This window comes from Halichoeres trimaculatus, unplaced genomic scaffold, assembly GCF_033239565.1.
Source record: "Halichoeres trimaculatus isolate MK-OKI-2021-1 unplaced genomic scaffold, fHalTri1.1 fHalTri1_scaffold_5, whole genome shotgun sequence".
NCBI lineage: Eukaryota > Metazoa > Chordata > Actinopteri > Labriformes > Labridae > Halichoeres > Halichoeres trimaculatus.
The window spans coordinates 1,809,353-1,831,780 of NW_027437183.1; the positions used below are offsets into that span (position 1 = coordinate 1,809,353).

The 22,428-nt window shown below is 37.0% G+C and overlaps 1 protein-coding gene across 1 annotated transcript in view; it reads right to left on the minus strand.

Annotated features, from left to right (window-relative positions):
• cfap299 (cilia and flagella associated protein 299) overlaps positions 1–22,428 on the minus strand; it is a 95,810-nt gene that overhangs the window by 15,173 nt on the left and 58,209 nt on the right. The window contains exons 4-5 of the mRNA XM_074669638.1: positions 12,063–12,068; positions 2,166–2,298 (exon numbers count right to left, since the gene is read on the minus strand). Coding sequence (XP_074525739.1) covers positions 2,166–2,298; positions 12,063–12,068 — 139 coding nt within the window. The remainder of the gene's footprint in view (positions 1–2,165; positions 2,299–12,062; positions 12,069–22,428) is intronic.

Consider the following 22,428-nt stretch of genomic DNA (forward strand, 5'->3'; position numbering starts at 1 on the left):
CAAAGTTCAAATCAAGTGAATAATTGTCTTAACGAGAAGTTTTTTTTATGTTTTTTAAAATTGTACATGCAATGCCTAATTTTATTTTAAACACATTTGCAAATATTGAAACAACTAAGTACATGTAACTTCATGACATTTCAATTAGCTGCAACTCTAAAAAAATAAACAAAATAAATTAACAAAAAAAAAAAAAAAGTGGCAAAATTTAAAAAAATTCTGCAAATTTAGAAATTTTAAAAATTTGCTAAAATCTCATTAAATTGCAAAAAATTAAAATTGTAAATTCAGATATTTTCTAAATTAAAAACATTGGTAAAAAATGCATTTATTTACAAAATGGAATTCACATAATTTCCTTTTTTTCTTTAAGAAATTTCAAAATATTCAAAAAATCTGAATTTCTTTTTTCAATTTGCAAAAATGTCAAAAATTTAAATTCAAAAAGTTAGCAAAGCATCCCAAAAATGTACAAAATTTTAAAAAAAAATTAAGCTTGCAAAGCTTGATGTTTTTTTTTTATTCTTTCTTTAACCTCTTGGCCCTCTATGGCACAAGTTTGAGATCCCTGCTTTAAAACAAGCCCGTTCAGGCGTCCGCAACTTTTATCAGAGCCATTTTTCCTCAGCTCACCTTAATTAAAAACATCGAGGAGCCAAAAAAACTACTTAATCTTCACAATAAAGACAAAAAGTGTCTAAAATTCTAAACATAAATAAAATCAAGTGAATAATCATCTAAACCAGAAGTTCTAACGTTTTTTTTTTTTTAAATTCTACATGTGAGGCCTTTATTTTCTTCTTAATCTGCTAATATTAAAATAAATTCATGAATTTTCAATCGGTTGCAGTTGAAAAAATAAAATAAAATAAATAAAAACATAAAATGTGCCAAACTTTAGGAAAATTCCCCAAATTTAGAAATTTTAGAAAGTTGCCAAAATCTCATAACTTTTCAAAAAAATTAAATTTTGTTATTTCAGATATTTTCTTAATTAAAAAAATGTAAAAAAAACCTTGCATTTATTAAAAAAAAGGTTTTAAATAATCTGCTTTTTTTTTTTTTTTTTTTAGAAATTTCAGAAATTTTTTAAATAAAAAAAAAAAAAGGTTTTTTTTTTTAATTTGAAGAAATGTCCAAAATTTAAATCCAAAAAGTCCCCCAAAAATCTAAAAAATGTGCAAAATCCCCCCCCAAAAAATAAAAAGAAATAAATAAAATTGAAAGCTTGCAACGCTGCAAGATGTCCAGATTTTTAGTCCAAAAAAATGTTAACCCAGGATTTTCTTCTGGTGTTGATGTCTTTATTTATCAATGTCCTCTGTAAGAAAAAGAAGCATTCTTTATTTCAATATTCTTTTAAAGCTATAAGGAGCCACTGCAAATGAGTCAAAGAGCCATATGAGGCTCCAGAGCCACAGGTTGAAGACCGCTGAGCTAGTTGGACCTTTTCAGGTTGAAGATGGACTCAAAATCAACTCCCAAAGTTCTCGTACCAATCATTATTTCCCGGATCTGTGAGCGTAAATAAAAAGTTTGAGCTCATATCCAGGAAGTATAGGAGGTGAATCTCAGAGAATATGAATCTGACGTTAATATCAGAGTTCGTGATGGTCTGGGGGTCGCTGAGGTCACTCGGGGTGCGTACCATTTGGCTGAACCCTGGAGGATCAGGGCGTCGTGTTGGTGCTCGGCAGATCTCTCACAGGTGCGTGAAATGTTGGTGAGATGTTAGTCTGCACGAGCGTGTGAAATGTGGGAATGTTTTTGGCTCAGGTAATCTGCTGACAGCTCCGTGTGTGAGTGTGTGTGTGTGTGTGTGTGTGAGTGTGTGTGTGCTCTGATACATTACAAAGCTGTTACCTGGACTCAGACTCTGGCTTTAGCTCACACCTGTGAGGTCAGACGTTCACCTGAGGTTTGGATGGAGACGTGTGATTGGCACTGGAGCAGGTCGATGTTCGGGATGGAGCTCATAATGTTTCTCTGCTGACTGTGACCTCTTTGTAAACTTTATAAACCGTGTGTGGAGATGTCAGAGCAGCGTGTCGGTTTTAACCCTGAGGCCTTAAAGAGTCTGACACACCTCCAGCTTTAACCCTCTGTAAAAAGATTTCCTCCAAAGCGAGTCAAACCCGAACATGTTGGAGTGGAAGGAGACTCGCCATAAATCTGAGCGTCCTGGCATCAGCCTCCTCTTTCCGCTGAAATATGGATCAAAACCCCGGGTCCTGAGTCTGTGGGCGTAGTCTATATATCCAGACACTTCCTGTCCAAGAGGATTATGGTCCCGTACGACTGTGTTAATAATCAGAGCCGGTGTCGTGTGTTTAAAGAGCGCAGATATCACAGACCCGTTTCACGTCCTCCCACTCTGACAGAAAACGGCTCATGTTAGACTCTGAACCACGTCCAGATCAGAGGGACCCAGACTGATGTGGTCCAGAGTCTCGGTGCGTGGGACCGGGACTGAATCCTTACAGTAACTGGAGTCTCAGATCCGTTCCAAGACACCTACAGGCCGACAGGAATGTGGCGTTAAAACGGGATGAAATATGGAGGCCGGTGTGAGGCGGGGGGAGTCCTAAAAAGACCCCAAAAAGATGATCCATCCACTGTCAGACCCAGGATCCTCTTTAAACCACCGTCTGGGTGAGAGGAGGGAAGTTATGTCTGACCATAAACTTCCCAAATTTAATCTTCTTAAGAAAACGCAGGATCTCATTGGACGATAAATTAGCCGCACATTAAACGCTCTATGAATCCTGACGTCCAATCAGCTCGTTGATCAGGGAAAGCTGAAGTAACCAAGTTTTAGAGTACATGTACTCTATTTTTGTTTACTCGTGCACATGTAGACTACACTGCAAAAACTGAAATCTCATCAAGTGTTTTTGTCTTATTTTCAGTCGAAAATTCCTTTTTAGACTCAAGATGAGCCAAAATCACATGACCAATCCAGAAAAATGTCTTGTTTAAAGTTATTTAAAGACAAAAATGAGGTCTGAATCGCTCGAAAAATCGCTAAAAAAAAACTGCCAATGGAACAAGAGGAAAGTTACTTGTATTAAGACTAGGGCTGGGCAACGATTAAAACTTTTAATCGTAATTAATCGCATGATTTCCCTGATTAATCATAATTAATCGCATTGTGAAAGTGCCATAACATCTGTCACGCAAACACTAAATCAGTACTTGTTATACAGTTATAGTTAAATCACATATTTAGAGCAAATCAAATTTACAAAATGTAATTACAAAATTAAAGCTTATTGCCACTGTCAGGGCATTAAAGTGATCCTCTGGGATGGAACAAGTTGGGTCCTATCACAAGGTTTAGAGCAGAAATTACCCCTACAGCAGTGTTTTTGTGCAGCAGAAGCCCAGAGCGCTCACACCAAACACCCCCTCCCTGCTCCTCTGCAGGTTTCCTCTGCACTCAGACGGGGCCATATTTTACTTGACCAAAAACACAAATAAACGGACTCCCACAGAAAAAATCTGATATCAGTCTGCATTCACGCTTTATTTAGAGAACTTTCAGCGTGTTACTTTCACACAAAAACACCGCTAAATAAGGTTCTAGTTTTCATCATGTCTCTTCGTCTTGGCAGACTACCTGTGTTTGTTTATACCTGGCACGCCGTGCGCGCAGACTGATACACTAAGCGACGAGCGCCTTTAAAGGGCAACTCCGGTTTTTTGACACCTGGACCTTATTTATAGGTGTGTGCATGCTCATACACTCACTCAGGCAAACATCGTGCAGCTCGGAGTCCTTCAGAAGTTATTTAGATCCAGCTGATTTTAGCCGCACTTAGCGGGGGCCACGGCAAGGGAGCTTCAGCGCGGGATATAATCTCTGCAAAATCGCTCATTTCGGCTATATTTTTTCATCCATCGCTATCCATCGTTATCACAAACACACTCCTCTTCTGTTGCCATAGGCGAACACGGTCCACAAACACACCACCAGTTTGCATTGAGTCGTGGACGTGCTCCTGTTTGATGTTCTCGAGCCAGCTCTTCGTCTCTCTCCCTCTGCATCCTTCTTTCATGGAGCTCCTCGTCCGTGTACTCAGGCTCAAACCGGTAAGGACAACCGTCAAACTCGAAGTCTTAGTCTGAAGACGGTAGACGAGCTGACTTTATGATAACACTGGCGATGGATGAAAAAATATAGCCGAAATGCCCTCTTCTCCATGCTTGTTTTGGTTACTCATCGTGTTTTTCCGCCAATTTCACTTCCACTCAGCGACAGACATTTACAAAATAAAAGCATGTGAGCAACATGCACTAACGTGCGATAAAATATTTGACGGCGTTAATAGATTGACGGGTTAACGCGAAATTAACGCATTAACTTGCCCAGCACTAATTAAGACATTGTTCTAGTCTGAAGGAAATTTTCAAGCAACTTTTTCTTGTTCCATTGGCAGATTTTTTTTACTGGTTACAAGCGATTCAAACCTCATTTTTGTCCTCTGATAACTTGAAACAAGACATTTTTCTGGATTGATAAGTTGAAAGTGGCTCATATCGAGTATAATCAGACAATTTTGACTTAAAAAAAGACAAAAACACTTGATAAGATTTCAGTTTTTTGCAGTGTAGGGCTGCAACAACTAATCGATTAAATCGATTAAAAGCGGCTATTAAATTAGTTGGCAACTAATTTAATAAACAATTTTCACCTGCAACTAATTGCGAGTGTTTTGGTGCATAAAACTGTAGCTTACAGTATGTTAGTTTGGAGGAGATGCAGGGCTCGAGACTGTGACCAAAGTGTCCACATATGCGACCATTTTTTCAGTGTGTGCGAGTAAAAACTTCATCTGGTCGGGCTCGTGCGAGTGCATATGTCTTAATACTTCATTTATCACGGGCACTGTGTAAGACATCGTTGATTGAATTCTCCCTCTGTCACTGGCTCAGTCAGTCTCCTCCACCTGAACTCTCCCCTGTTTTAAAGAGAGAGCGCCGTCACGTACACGCGCATCACACACCGAAGACTGACAGAACTTTACAATGACACACGTTTCACTATTTTAGAGTCAGCCTTCTCACTTTATGATTCACGCTGCTCTAAACTCTCCTGATTGAAGAGGATGCTACGATAGAGCAGAGCATTGTTAGCTTAACTCACAAAATGTCAACACCAAAAAAGTAAGATAGAAAACAGCTACGGCTCTGATCAACTCTTCATCAACAAGTGCAGCGCAGTGATCTGTCTGCAGCGTCTTTGGATCAAACCAACCAAAAGAGAGAGAGAGGGGTGGATGGTTTCTGAGTTTTCGATACAACGCCCATGAACAGGACTTGATTTGACAAAGAAAAATATTAGAGATCATAGGAGCAAACTTTAAGTTAAGTGATAAGTGATGATATTGTTGTATCGTTAGATAGACCGCTGATCTCAACACTTAAAGTTGGGGGACAATCAGGAAAACTCACAAGCCAGGAGACCAGCGGGAGGAAGGGTTTAAAAAATGGGAGACTCCCTCCATATTCAGGAGTGTTAGCAGCCTGCCAGTACTCTCATTTTAGGATTCAATAATTGTTTTTGTTTTCTTATTTGACCTATACACCACAATTTCACATAACCTAAAATAAACATTTTCAGAGTGCTTTATTCTTCTGATTATCAGTTCCAGCTATTCAAAATGTTTGATTTAAGGCATTTTACAACGGAAGAAAGTTGGTGGGCCTCTGACACACTTCAGGTTTCTCATGTGGCGCCTGGTAAAAATAAATTGCTCACTCCTGCACCAGAGGGACAGAATAAATCCTTTAGATACAAGGTCACCACCATGGAGTGCAGACAGACGGTCCATGCTGTGGAGCGCAGACGGCCGGTCCGCGCCATGAAACGCAGATGGCCAGTCCGCGCTATGTAGCACACAAACTGATGAGGACATAGTGACCAGGAGTGTTTTTTGGTTTTAAAAATCTGTCATCAATCAAAGACCAGTTCATTGTTAAAGCGTGACCATTATTGCAACCATGAGTGAGGAGGGAACAAGTGCAGCTGCCTACGCTACAGATAGCTAATTAGCTAAACCTGCAAATTGTAGCTAAAAATATCAGATGAAACCCTTATATAAGGAGCTACAAATGCAGTTATTATTATCATTTTACATTTTTAAATTCAGAGATTTTTGATTCTCTGAAATTTTTTAAACTCAGTTTTGAATGTTTTTGACAGTTTTGAAAAAAAAAATCATTTTTAAATTTGCATTTTTTAAAATATTCTAAATTAGTTATAGATTAAAAAAAAATATTAATTCAATTTTTTCTTTATATTTTACAAATTTCTATTTTTTTACATTATTTATAGATTTTCAAAATTTAATATTTTTTAATCTTTAAAATTTTTTTACATTTTTCGATTTTTTTTCTCGTTCTCATTTTTTTTCTCAAACGATTTGAAATTCTTCCCTTTTTTGTGTTTTAAAACTTGAATTTTTTTTTCATTTTTTAAACTTAAAAAATTGGAAAATCTTTCAAATTGTGAAATTTCATTTTTTTTTTTTTCAAAAATTGGGAAAAATTTTAATTGTGAAATTTCCGTTTTTTGAAAAGTTTCAAAAATTCTGAAACTTTAATTTTTGGCATTTTTTTTTTCAAATTCCAAAAAACAGAAAAACTTTTAAATTCTGTAATTTTTTTTTTTTTTTTTTAATGAAACAACTATCATTATCATTATCATTTTACGTCAGTTTGACTGTGATTTAAGAGCAGACAAGATGAAACAGGATTTTTCTGATTCAAAAAGTGAGAAATAAATATAGCATGCCATAATTGGCTTTATAATTAAAAAACATCCAGGATTTTAATTTTACAGATAATTTCTGTAATTTTACAGTTTTGTATATTATTTTTGAAAAACAGGAAAACTGCTTTAAAATTGTTGATTAACCATAAAATTATGAATTTTTTAAAGGGAATTTTTAAAGCTACAGAGATCGAGTGTGTCTGACTGACCTGAAGAGATTCTTTAAACCCAACTGTTCCCTTTTGCATTTTTTTCCCTTCATCCTCTGCTTTGTTAAAACATCCTCAAACGTTCCAGCTCTTTGCGCCTTCAGGGTTTGTTTTTTTTTTAGCAGGTTTTGAAGGTGTAGATATCAAACCCTCCTCTGTTGAACCTCCCTCCCACAGCTCCTGTCATCTCTCTGCTGATCACATCCTCATCCAGACGTAAATAAAGAGCCGAGCTTCTGGAAGTGAGTTAGCTCGATGTAATCCAAACACTGATTTCTGATTAGATATCACTGAGGTTTGATTCTGCGTCGTGGAGTTTCCGGCTCTTTGAAGTGGTCTCCTCAAACCAGACGGGAGCTGAACAAAAAGAGTGACGGATGGATTTGTCAGCGGATTCAGACAAAGCAGAGGAAAGAGGATCCGTCCAAAGCGCCTGAGGTGGCAGCAGAACATGAAATGATCTTTTCATGTTGATCTGATGCTGCAGATAACCCGCGGTGACAAAGGCTGGGAGGATCTCCAAACACAGACACACTCAGGTGTGAAGAGGCTGTTTTGTCTTTCTTCTCTCTTTGTTTCTGAGTGTTTACGCTCAGCCTGAATGAGTCCCACTTGTCGGCCTACAGTATCGCAGAAAGAGAACACCTCAGAGGCTGATATCTCGCCGCTGTGAGCGTCGGGACGCGGGCCGTCTGTGGCCCTTTGATTAGAGAGGTGTGAGATAAGTGGAGCTGCAGAGCTGAGAGCAAAGAGGGAGCTCCTTTCTGGGTCTGTCTCTGACGGTTTTAACAGATGCTATCAGGTTCACAGCTGGCTGCAGGCCGGGACCAGATACCCAGTCTGCTGAGTCTGCCAGAAACCAGCATGAAAAGCCATCATCAGCTGGAGTCAGGGTGCTAGATGAGACCGGCACCTTCAATATCAACACCTTTAATAATAAACTTCCAGATTAAACTGACTGCAGTCTGCAGGTCCCACATGTCACTCAAAGAGGCCACGCCCCCAGCCTCACACTGCTCTTTGACTCCTCTGCAGTGGCTCCTTGTAGCTTTAGAAAAATACTATTAAAATAAAGAATTTTTATGTTTCTTCCAGAGGGTATTGATGATTAAAGACACTGACACTAAATAAAATCCTGTGTTAACATTTAGTTGAACTAAATCTTCATCCCATCTGTCAATAAAGCCTGCCACCGCTCTACTTCACCTCCTACAACATCAACAGCCCACCAACTTTCCATGCACCTGTGGCTAACCTCAAGTTTTACAGCCCTGGGAAGATAACTACATCTACAAAAAGACTCATCTGGAAGAAAATACAGATTTTAATTCTGTGATGATGGATTCATTAAAATGGCAACATGCCGGATTAAGAAACTTGCTTGATATGTGGCGAGACATTACGTCAAAATAAAAAATTATAGGCTATATTATCAATAAATGTTATCAAATTCAAGTGTTCTGTCAAGAAGATAATTATTTTTTTTATTTATTTATTATTATTTATGATTTATTTTTTAATTTTTTTCAGAGATTTTTTATCCTCTAGATTTTTTAATTCCCAAAGTTTTGAAAGTTTTTGACAGTTTTGAAAAAATTTCAAATTTCTTTTTTAAATTTGCATTTTTTTAATATTTTAAATTAGTTATGTATATAAAAAATCTTAATTCAATTTTTTTTAAAAAAAAATTTTAAAAATAGGAAATTTAAATGTTTTTTTGCATTTTTCTTTTTTTTCTCATTTTTGAAATTCAAATTGAAATTCTTCCAATTATTTGTAATTTTAAAACTTGAATTTTTGTTTTCATTTTTTAAACTTCAAAAAATGGAAAATCTTTCACATTCTAAATTATATATATTTTTTTTAAATTTCAAAAATTGGGAAAAATTCAAATTGTGAACTTTCATTTTTTTGAAATTTTCAAAAATAAAAATTTTAAATTTTAAATTCTGGAACTTTAATTTTTTGGGTTTTTTTAATTCCAAAAAATAGAAAAACTTTTAAATTCTGATATTTGAATTTTTTTAAAGGAAAAAACTAAGAAATTCCATGCGCAATTGCATACAAAAACAAAACAAAAAAAACGTATGGTTTTATTAATATTCACTGGATGTTTTACCCTTCATAGTTGTGATTGAGAAGATTAAGTAGATTTTGTGGCTCCTGAATGACTTTAATCCAGGTCAGCTGAAGCAAAATGGCTCCTATGCAAACCCCTGGTCTATTGGGACTGACTTATTGCTGGAGACAGACTCTAGTGGACACTCAGGGAACTGCAGTTCAAGGTGCTTCTACATTGTCTAAACACTAGTGATTGCTGCTTTCTCTTTCTACAAACTGAGCTTCTTAATTTATTTATTTGCTCAAATCCTTATATTTGAGTGGAGGTGTAAAGTGGAGGGGGAAGAAGAAAGCAGCTCACTTTTTAAACCTCATGAAGCTCCTTGTTTGTCTCGATTTAAATCAACTAAATTTCTCACATACGTCTTTAGTCCAGGGACGAGTTAGTTTAAGAATCCAGCACCAATCCTGAGTCCCCTCCCAATATGTTTCTTTTTATTTCTTTTCTTATAATTCAGGAGCATAAAAAGGAGATTGGACGAGTCATAAAGTGAACTTTTCCCACCAGCCTTACAGCTTCAGTGGAAACAAACCGAGCCCTTCAGAGTTCTGGAAACTTCCTGAATCCCAGTCCTGATGACGTGATGTTGTACTCGCTCACGTTTGACAGGTAAGCCAAAGTTCATGTGACTCTCAGAGACCTGTGGGAAACACTCAGACTTTCTTCTTCTTCTGTCTGCAAACATGCGTCACTTTCCAGAGAGACAGGGGTGAGGAGGAGGGGTGAGGAGAGGGGAGGAGGTCCACCTTTCACCGTGGAAAACAAGCTGAGCCCTGACGTCACCTGCCTGCAATTACCCAGAGCAGGTGCTGTGACCTCAGAGGGCAGCGAGCGCGAGGGCGTGAGTGAGGGGCTGGTTTTCATCCTGGCAGGTCTCAGGTACGGACTCTGGATCCGTTTGAAACTCGATACGACAGTTCAGAAACGCTCTCTTTGTGAGGACAGGTGAAATTTCAGCTGTTACATCGACGGGTGAAAAAAAGGATCTCTAAGGTCAGGTCCTGGTGGTACCCCGCCCTGAAGGAGTCCTGATGTAAAAACTTGATTTAGAGGAGTGAACCGCTCTGCAGACTTTGGGTTAATCTCTCAAAGCTCCTGGCTCACTGACGCATTCACAAACTCAAATCAAACAGGAGCTGATGACCGGCTGACCTGCACGCCACCCTGCACGCCACCCCTCCCCCTTTGTGCTCAGATAATGACCTACAGGTGGGGACACAAAGGCCGGACCACCTGACATCCTGTGGCATTCATGGGGAGTGTGTGTGTGTGTGTGTGAATTTAACCAGCAGGTGTGTTTCATCGTCCTGACATCAAACATTTATCTCATTTTAATCAAACATTGTCGTTTCCTGTCGCCTCTTTCTGTTGTCTTTATTTAAAGTAGTGGTTTTAGGTACCCCTCTCCACCTCCTCCTCCTCCTCCTCCTCCTCCTCCTCCTCCTCCTCCTCCCCGGCCCACCCTGACCCCTCCGTCCTGGGAACAATCGTGCAGTGTCAGGGAGCCGTGCAGGTGTCTGCGGTGTCAGCTGCCGCTCTGTTTATTATTGGTGGGCGGAGCTTCAGGAGGATCCCGGGCCATCACTAACAACTGTGCAAATCTGATGGAGGAAGAAAAACAGGGCCGGAATGTTTTTGGTGGGAGGATCCAGCCCCGTACTCCTCTCTGGATCTTTGAGGAGGTGTGTGTGTGTGTGTGTGACCTCCACAACCTGTATCTCCACAGCCGGCCCAGAAACTCACGCTGAAAAATTTGTAGTGTATCATTACTCTGTATGGTTCATTTCTTGGTCGTGGACACCAAACTTTTTGTGTCTTCAGTGATATTTTTACTATTTTTTCTCCTGTGTTTGTCTGGAGATCCTACATGTAACCATGGCTGCATTGTTTACATGTGAAATTAGCTGTTAGCAGCCTGTAGCATGTCAATGCTAACTGGTGCAAGGCCGGATGTTTCCCACAAAGTGAACCAAGAAGTGACGACATGGACCTGTCCTTCTATTCATCGTTATTGGGAACGTAAGATCTATCTCTAATAAGATGGACGAGCTAGCTGTGCTAACCCAGCAACAGAGGGAATACCAGAAGGCAGAGTAGCATCATGCTAACCACAGACATGGCTAACAGAGCTAACATGTGAAGAGCTTCACCTGCTGTGAGCAGACAGGATCCAGGAGACAGAGACTGAACAGACTGCTGAAGAAGCTCAGTCCTGGACCCTGTGGAGGTGGAGGCTGGCTGACTGGACAATGATGGACAAGCTGTCAGCATCGATTTTCTTATGGAGCTTTTTACACTTTCTATACACTTTCTTACTTTGGTTTTCTTGATTGCTGCTGTGACTCTTCCTGAATTTCCCCTCAGGGACAAATAAAGTATTTTCTATTCTATTCTATTGCATTTTTCTACTTCTTAGCTTCCAGTTCGGGTCGAGCAGGACTGGATTGATTTACAGCATGTCTAAGTCTCTATGATGACACCACCATAGCTGATGAAGTTTAGCAGGGAGAAGACAGATCTGTGTTTTTCTCTGCTGAAAACGATTTCTGTGATTAATTTTGTTCGATCCAACATCTCTTGCTTTAATTGATTTGATAGAAGAAATTTCAAATTGTATCGAAAATAAGAAATTTGTGGTTGACTTACAAAAAGCTTTTGACACAATTGATCATAATATCTTACTTGATAAGTTGGAAAAGAGGAATTAGAGGAATAACTAAACAGTGGTTATGGAGCTATTTAACTGGGAGATTGCAGTGTGTACAAATTAGAAATAGCAGATCAGAATTTAGCCCTGTATCATGTGGAGTTCCTCAAGGATCAATACTAGGACCTACTTTGTTCATTATGTATATTAATGATATTGTGAAGTCATCCAAAATTATGAAGTTTGTCCTTTTTGCAGACGACACAAACATAATTATCTCGGGACAAAATCTGGAGCAACTTTTGAAACAAATAACTAATGAAATGAATAAACTAGAACGTTGGTTGAATGTCAATAAATTATCATTACATTTAAATAAGACTAAGTTATCATGGAAACGTCACATTAATTATTTAAAAAAAGAAAGTTGCAAAATGTGTTGGTGTTATGCAAAGAGCAAGTCATGCCCTAAATCAGAATGCACTACTTATATTGTACAATTCATTTGTATTGTCATTTTTAACTTACTGGATTGAAATTTGGGGAAACTCCTATAAGTCACATTTATTACCACTTGTGACGCTTCAAAAAAAGGCCATAAGGATTGTTCATAGAGTAAAATTTAGGGAGCATACTAACCCACTTTTCTTTAGATCATCAAATTTAAAATTCCATGATTGGTTCAGGTACAAAGTGGGGAGTGAGGGATCAGAAATGTAAAACCGTTGTCTTCATCCGTTCCCTTTTCAAACCAATGTTGTGTTGTATTGTGCAGGTTTGAAATAAAAACGTTTCTGACTGACTGACTGTAGTGATGGTGGACACTGGAGCCTAACTGTCGGACAGAAAAAGGACAGAAGAGCAGAAGAAAGAGAAACAGGAGAGAGATACAGCTCGAGCTAAAGGCTAAAAGGGCTAAACTGTTTGTGCAATTTTTTTTATATTTTACAAATTTTAATTTTATAACTTTTTTTTTAATAGATTTTCAAAGTTTAATATTTTTTTAATCTTTTAAAACAATAGGAAATTTGGATGATTTTTTTTTTTTTTTTTTTACATTTTTTCATTTTTTTTCTCATTTTTGAAATTCTAATTGTTTGAAATTTTTCCATTTTTTTGTAATTTTAAAAATTGAATTTTTTTTTCATTTAAACTTAAAAAATTGGAAAGTCTTCAAATTCTGAAATTTCTTTTTTTTTTTTCAATTTCAAAAATTTGAAAAATTCAAAAATTGAAATTTCAGTTTTTTTGAAAAGTTTCAAAAATTGGAAAAACTTTTAAATTCTGAAACTTAAATTTTTTGGCATTTTTTTCAAATTCCAAAAAATAGAAAAACTTTTAAATTCTGTAATTTTTTTTTCTTTTTTTTAATGAAACAACTAAGAAATCGTATGCGCAATCGCATACAATATATATATATATATATATATATATATATATATATATATATATATATATATATATATATATATATATAGTTTGATCAATATTTACGAGATGTTATACCCTTCATAGTCTTTATTGTTTTTTTTATTAAGTGGATTTTGTTGCTCAGAATCAAAACCTAAATCAGAATGCACTACTTATATTATATAATTCATTTGTATTGTAATTTTTAACTTATTGTATTGAAATTTGGGGAAACTCCTATAAGTCACATTTATTACCACTTGTGACGCTTCAGAAAAAGGCCATAAGGATTGTTCATAGAGTAAAATTTAGGGAGCATACTAACCCACTTTTCTTTAGATCATCAAATTTAAAATTCCATGATTGGTTCAGGTACAAAGTGGGGAGTGAGGGATCAGAAATGTAAAACCGTTGTCTTCATCCGTTCCCTTTTCAAACCAATGTTGTGTTGTATTGTGCAGGTTTGAAATAAAAACGCTTCTGACTGACTGACTGTAGTGATGGTGGACACTGGAGCCTAACTGTCAGACAGAAAAAGGACAGAAGAGCAGAAGAAAGAGAAACAGGAGAGAGATAGAGCACGAGCTAAAGGCTAAAAGGGCTAATCTGTTTGTGCTAATGTTGACTCCAACTCACAGTCAGCAGTTATTCTGCAGTGGTCTGTTCAAACTTGAGAGTCTATCAATAAAATGAAGAGTAAGGTTACTTTAGCTCTAGCAGGACATGACCAGGACCGGGCTGCCGATAGCACTACATACAGCCAGCTACTACAACGCTGATGTTTTGTCTTTTTATTTTAAGTTTCTCTCTGTGAAAAGTGCTGGAGTTCGTCTTACAGAGCTGTCAGATGTTTGTTCAGTTGTACATGCGTCTCTATAATCGGTGTTAGCGTCCTTTAACCTCCCCTCTCATCACGGCCCAGCGAGGAGAAACACTCCCACACTGCCCTAAACTCTCTCCTGGATCCATCGCAGCTTTCCATTCACTCAAACATCTAAATCCAGATTTAATTTAAAGTCTATACGGCTGTAAAATAAATAAAGTCCAGGTCTGAGAGCAGCTCTGAGTTTCCCTGTCACCGTGCAGTCTCAAAGTAAATAATTCCTGCAGCTCTGGGTGCAACAGTCCCAACAGGCCTCAGTGTGAGTGTCTACAATAAGGATGGAAATAATCAGAAGCCATTTCTTTCCTTTCGTTTATAATTACAGGGTGTGTCACAGACAGATGTCTTGGCACCGGATACAAAAATGCACAAGTTGACTGTTCAAAAGGACTTCTTGCCCCGCGCTGTGGTTTCATGTTATATCTGTATTCTCTTAAAGCTGCAGCACAAAGGCCGGCCAGGCCACACAAAACGCTGCATGGAAACGTTCCTCTGCAGTCTGCAACGCACCAACGCACCGCTGCACCAACACATCCCTCCTCACGTCAAACTATTTTCATGCACGGCTTTGTGTTCCACTTTTCCTGAATCAAAATGCTCTCCAACAAGAAATCCCTGCTCCGTGTTTCCTCTTACAGCCCGAGCTGTGAAAGTGTGAGCGTGTTTAAGTGCGTATAAAACACAGGGCGCGCTGCAGCACGGCGTATGTCAGAGTTTTCTCCTGTTTGTCGTTTTACGTCCCTGCAGACCACAAGAATTTCACCGATTCAGGAAGTTCTGGGAAGTGAGAGTCCGCAGAGACGGGAATGTGATCAGGTGAAACATGAGTGAAGCGTGTTGAAGCTAAAATGCTAAATGTGGATGATGCGAGGCGATTCAGGACATCAGGATTCAGGAATGTTTGACGTCAGGTTTGAGCCTTTGTTTACCCGGAGCGCTCCATAAACAGGCCCAGAAGACGGACTAAATAAATCCAGCAGCAGGTGTCCTCCTATTGGGCTCTGCAGGCATCCAATGGTGGAGAGCGACGCCCAGTGAGGTTAGCCATGAGGGCAGAGCGACCGTGGCCAGATACCAAAGGGGAAGCGGCTCGGTCAATCAGTGAGCTAGCTCAACCCTCGGCTGCGTTGGCCTCCTTCTTTTTGGAGGGCTCGCCAGTAAAGCCGTCACCACAAAATAAAAGGCTTGAGCCCACACGCTTCAAATTACAGGGCACACGGATCAGAAAATGCTATCCTGCTTTTCGCAATTGGTGTTTTAGAAATTCTATTAAAACCTCCTCAGCTCGGCTCGGGCGGCGCGGCTGTTTTTCTGCGACTGCATCAGGGCTCGACGGCCGGAGCGTGAAGTGTGGAGGGTTCCCATTGTTTGGAAAAACAATGAACAGAAACAACAACAACAACAACAACAGACACGGTGGTGTAGAGAAGAAACGTAAACATGGCTGACTGTAGAGGACGACCTCTAAAACTGCAGAGCCTTCTGAAAAAATGTAAACATGAAGGATGAACCACAGCTCAGAGCCAATCAGATGTTTAGTCCAGTTTACATTTGCATCATGACACTTAGAGTTTTGCAAGTTTGAAGTAATGTTTTCTTTTTTTTCTAACCAGCAGTCTAATTATCAGCAAGGTATGCTCTTAACAAATCCATTTGTCAAAGCAGATTACAGAGTAGATTAATACTACAAGGATTATCACAGTGTTGTGTATTACAGGGCAGATTCTTACACTGCATTTTTTTAAGAATTTAGATGATTGCAGGGAAGATCAAAATAGTACAGGTTATAAAAATGCAGATTACCCCAGCACAGATTATTACTGAGTAGGTTATTACAGTACAGATTAAAGTGCATATAGTTGCAGTGCAGGTCGTTAAAGTGTAGATTAAAACAGCTCTGTTTATTACACTGCAGAACATAGAAGTACAGCAGGCGTACATACCACTGCAGTGCAGATTAAAGTGCAGATTATTACACAGAAGACTAAAGTATAACAGGCAGAATATTGACGTGCAGATTTGTATGGTTAGAATTACTGGAGTGCTTTTAATAACAGAGCCAATCAAATAGCAGAATATAATAGTGTACATTTTTTCAATGAAGATTATTGCAAGGAAGATTAATGCACTGGAAGTTATTACAGTGCAGATTACTAAAGGGTAGTATACTACATTAGAGATTACACTGCATATATTTGCAGTCCAGATTATTGCAATGTAGATCAGGCATCACCAAAGCAGTGCTCATGGGCAACGGGGCGCCCGCAAGAACTACATAAGGTGCCTGCAAGACATGTTCCAAGTAACAGCACAGGTCACAGCAGAGCTACTTCACACCATCGTTGTGTAATGCATTAATAATAATAATAGTGAAATAATTACCTGACCTGTGAGCAGTCTCTTCACATAGTATTACCACTTCTACTATGATTAGTGCTATTGAAAAGTGATCTATGTCATGTTGTTCAGGATGTCTGTTTCAGACAAGTAGCCCTTCATGCCACTCATTTCCCGTGAGGTAGCCCTCGCTCTAAGAAAGATTGGTAACCCCTGATGTAGATCATTAAAGTGCAGATTACAACAGCTCTGTTTATCACAGTGCAGATAATTGAACTGCAGAATGTAAAAGTACAGATTATTGTATTGCAGATTATGACAGTCTAGATAATAAAAGTCCATTTCATTGAGTGCAGATTACAGTGAAGATTATTGTTCAGCAGATTTTTACACTTAATTATAACAGGCAAAATATGGGCAGATTATTGAAGTGCAGAATTCAATTGTTGGGATTATTGGAGTGCTTTCCATTACAGTGGAAATCAAATGGCAGATAATATTGGTGTATTTTTTTTTAGACATGGATTATTACAGGGCAGATTACTGCAGGGCAGATCATTATAGTGCAGATAATTGTGCATATATATTTGCAGTCCAGATTACTGCAGTGTATGTAAATTATTAAAGTGTAGGTTATAACAGCTCTGTTTATTACAGTGCAGATTATTACACTGCAGAACATAAAAATACAGGTTATTGCAGTGCAGATTATGACAGTTCAGATAAAAAGAGTCCATATCATTGCAGTGCACATTACAGAGCAGATTATTACGCTGCAGACGATGACACTGTAAATTAAAACAGTGCATAATATGTTTATTAGAGTTCAGATTATTAAACAGCTCAACGTAAAGGAAAGATTGTTGCAGTGCAGATTATGACATTGAATATAATGAAAATCCAGATTATTAGAGTAGCTACATTGCCGTGCAGATTACAGTGCAGATTATTAGTAAACAGACTATGACACTGTAAATTATGACAGTGCAGAATATGGGCAGATTAGTGAAGTGCAGAATTTTATGGTTAGGATTATGGGAGTGTGTTTTATTACAGTGGAAATTAAATGGCAGATTATAATGGTGTAATTTTTTTTAATGTGGATTAATGCAGTGAAGATTGATGCACTGCAGGTTATTACAGTGCAGATTATTGTGCATATATATTTGCAGTCCAGATTGCAGGGTGGATCATTAAAGTGTAGATTATGACAGCTCTGTTTATTGCAGTGCAAATTATCACAGTGCAGATTACTGCAGGGCATATCATTATAGTGCAGATTTGAGTGCATTTATTTGCAGTGCAGATCATTTAAGTGTAGATTATAACAGTGCTGTTTATCACAGTGCAGATCCTTACAGTGCAGATTATTATACAGCAGACTATGACACTGCAAATTATTACAGTGCAGAATATTACAGGGCATATTACTGCATGGCAGATTACTACAGGGAAAATTGTTGTGCAGATTAAAACAGATTATTTTACAGTGGGGTTACTAAAGTGAAGCATCATAATCCACCTATCTCAGTCAGGTCTATCTTATAACAAAGACTTTAAAAAGACCAGTTTCTGGGCAGAGCTGGAACTGCAGCAGGATTAGGATTAAAAAAATAAAAAGTCATAATCTGGGCTAGTTTTCCTCCTTTTTTCTCCACGTCTCTCACGTCTTCAGCCTCCCTGGTGGACAGTGGCTGCGCTGCCCTGCTTTCACAGATATTCTGGGCCTAACTGGTCGTCTTCTTCCCACTGGTAATTTAAAAGCCAGAGGAATGTGGAAAATGATTGTAGGAGTTGGAGGGAGGGAGCAGATATGCCTGCTTGGTCACTTTGGTGTCTGAAATCCGTGGCTGAGATGGCGTTTGACTGATTTGTGTTTTGACCACATGTGCCAGACCCGCCTGCTATTCTCAACCCGTAATTCCTGGCTGGATTCAGGCATGCGACTGGTTTACTGTAGGTTTTTACTCTGTCCCTCTGAGGGAGCAGGAACTGAAGCCTGTTTCTGTTACAGCGGCTCTAAGTGATGCCACCTGTCAGCCTGACAGCTCTCTTTCTCCTCGTGGGGAAGACGTTTATCAGCTGCAGGAAAATGTCGGCCACCTGCCAAAGAGTTCAGGCCTTAGGTCTGCTCTTAAAGCGGCGGCTCGCTGGGAAAGGATCCTTCACTTTACACTCAGATCAGTTTACAAAGCGCTGTCACGTCATTTTATATCCAGCTTTTGGTTATTTCTTTATGTGATTTTCTTGTTTGTTTTTTTCTGATTAGTTTAACTTGGTGTTTGTACAAAGAAGAATAAGGGCCACTGAAAATAGGCATTTTTTTCTTTTTTTGTAAATTCCAGATTCTGACTTTAATCAAAGTACTAACTTTTTTTCTCTAAATTAAAGATTCTGACTTTTTTACTCAGATTCATTACATTGAAGTCAGAAGTCAGAATAATTACTTGAATCTCAGAAATCTGAGAAAAAAAAATCAGAAAATAAGGTAAAAAAAAAAAAAAAAAAAACAACCCTGAGATTTAAAGCAGAATTCTGACTTTAATCTCAGGTTTTTATTTTTTTTATTTTTTTAATCTTTTTATTAATTCTACCTATATATATATATATATATATATATATATATATATATATATATATATATATATATATATATATATATATTTATATATATATATATATATATATATATATATATATATATATATATATATATATATATATATATATATATATATATAAAAATACAGGTTAAAGAAAATCAGGGGGCAAAAGCTATATATATAAAAGCTATATATATATATATATATATATATATATATATATATATATATATATATATATATATATATATATATATATATATATATATATATATATATATATATATATATATATTTATATATATATATATATTTATGTGTGTGTGTGTGTGTGTAGAATTAATTTTTTCATTTTATTCATTATTAGTATTATTTTATTATGTAAATATAAAATAAAAAAAATAAAGCATCATTAAATTAAATTACATTACATAATATAAATTTAATATAAATATTAATATTCCATATTATATTCTTCAAAAATTAAAATGAAATTATACAAATTGAATTATTATATATTATTATATATATATATATATATATATATATATACATATAAATGGATAAAATAATTAAATAAATATATAACTTTTTAAATTTTATATGCCCTAATCTTCTATCCCTATGTTTGTGCTTTTAATTTTTAAGTATTATGATAAAAGTGAAAGCTTTAACTGAACATGCACTGTCAAATCCCCCCCCCCCCTAAAAAAATAAATAAAAAAATAAATAAAACTAAATAAAATAAAATAAATAAATAAATAAATAAATAAATAAAAACACTGAAACATGACTTTCTGTAACAGAAAGATAAACTGCAAGTCAGACAAAAAAATTAAAATCTTCCCTTATAAAGGAAGAACATGAAATGAGCCATTTGGAGCAGAAATGCTCACTGATGAGAACAGCTTCATTTTTTTGAACCTCAGATTGTGATGAAGCAGGAGGAGTATGAGTGTAAATATTATTTCCTGACTAAAATAACCCAAAGAAGAACAGATCAACACAAAGTGAAGTGCTTACACGCAGACAGCAGTTTGTGCAGGTGCATGGTTCTGTGTGATTTATAAAGAAAGCAGGATGAAGATCCCTGTTCTTGAGAAAGTCTTCCTAAATACCTGACGTTACACTCCTGAGGTTTTCTGCTCTTTGTTTTTCAGCGGGGAGCTGCTCACCGTCTAAGCTGCTGTGTTTTCACTAATGAACAGAGGAGAGAGCCTGAGGTCGCCGAGCTGAGTTTAGATTGGAGAAAAGAGGGCACGCAAACAGAGTTCAGGTCTGCGCGAGGCCACGTATCATCAGAGACAACTAAGGTAACAGCAGGAAGAGACGGAGGGAGGTAGGTTAAAGAAAATCAGGGGGCAAAAGCTGAAAAGTCCTGAGGAGGTCTGTCAGATCACTAAGGAGCAACATCCGGTTTATAAAAATGAAGCCTACAATAGATAGATAGATAGATAGATAGATAGATAGATAGATAGATAGATAGATAGATAGATAGATAGATAGATAGATAGATAGATAGATAGATAGATAGATAGATAGAGAAGGTTCCCTCAATATTTCAGCAGAAACCAAAAACAGTCTACAGTCAATTTATTTACAGTCAATTTATTTACAGTCAATTTATTTACAGTCAATTTATTTTTATCTATTTTTAGAAATGCCATCTAGTGATGAAGAATGACTCAACACTAAAAATAAAATACATTTAGTATTTTAAAGTAAATTATTAAATAAAAAATAAAAACATATAAATACATAAATAAAATCAGTTGTATTAAATTGAAATAATTAAACAAATAAAAAACTTGTTTTAAAGTATTAAATAAATGAATAAATTAAAACAAAAAACAAATAAACATTTTTTTTTGTATTTTATTAAAATAAATAAATAAATGATAGACAAAGTATTTTAAAGTATATAAATGAATAAAAATAAATAAATAACTAAAATAATTTTGATTATATTAAATAAATAAATAAAGTGATTTAAAGTATATAAATCACTAAATGAATAAATTAAAATTAACAAATAAATAAATAAAACGTTTTGTATTATAATAAGACATATAAATAAATAAAGTGTTTTAAAGTATATAAATGAATAAATAAATTAGGATAAATAAACAAAAACTAAACAAAATTTATTGTATTTTATTAAAATAAATAAATCATAAATAAAGTATTTTAAAGTATATAAATGAATAAATAAATTAAAGGCCTCAAACACTAAGGTATTCCCCTGACAAGCCTCCTGAGGGCTGGCCAATCAGAGGAAAGGGGGTTTATGGAGCTGGTAGCCTTAAAGAGGCAGCAGCTAAAGTGAGGTGTTTCATACAGAGGATGAAATAAAAGTTCTCTGAAACACCAGCCATAAAGACACTACGGGACACCAGAGGGACACAATAAAGACAGAAAAAGCACATAACCCCCTCTTTAAAGACATAAGTGACATGTCTGAATGATAAAAGAAGAGGTTAATGTTTGAAATCTAACTTCAAAGCATGCTGCATGTGTTGGTTATAACTTTCTGTACCATCAAAATGTTTAATATGCAAAGAGAAAGACAACCTAGCTTTAGTTTTCTGCTGTTTTTCAGCAGAAAAACAGGAATGTGGACTGAAAAGACTCGGTTTGTCACCTTTTATTCCCACACATTCATCATGTGGTCGGTCTGAGTTTACAGAGAGTAAGTGGGTCACAGTCTGAGCTGGATCCATGTCAGAGACTCGTACAGTAAACTAAACATCACACACTTATACACACACATTCCTCTGACTCCTCGTTGTCACCTCGAAAACGAATCCTCATTACGTTGTTCAAGTTATCTTCCCCACAATGCATCTGTGCTTCAGCCTGGGCTCTAAAGCGGGCACAGACCGGCTGCCACAAACAGCCTTATTTTGGAGAGACTCCCTTCCTGTTATTTGAGGCGGATGCTTTCACAGATTTCTGTGTTACCCTGGTCAGCTGCTCCTGATACAGCTGCAGAAAAAAAAACTCACAAAGTTTCTGTTTTCAGCTCGGAGACCACACGAGGACGAGGCGGCAGCAGTAAACACACCCAGCTCCACCAACCACGCTCTCAGGGTTTAAAGAGGAGCAGGAACTTTCACAGGAATGTTAAAGGGGGACCAGCAGAGTCCAGCTCTGCTAACCAGGTGTCCCAGATCTTCATCAGATCTTCATTAGGCTTGCTGAAACTATGACATCATCATCATGACCCTGATAGGCTTTCAGAGGGCTGGCCAATCAGAGGGAAGGGGGCAGTCTTAAAGAGACAGTGACAAAAACAATTCCGATTTGTTACACTTTGCCAGAGCTGCAGAACCTTAGGTTGACTAGTCTGCTGCAGCTATCTTAGCTTAGTTAGCTAACAGTTTTCCAAGAAAACTCTGATTCAGGATTTTCAGCTTGAAGTTTTACTGAAGAACTGAACTCA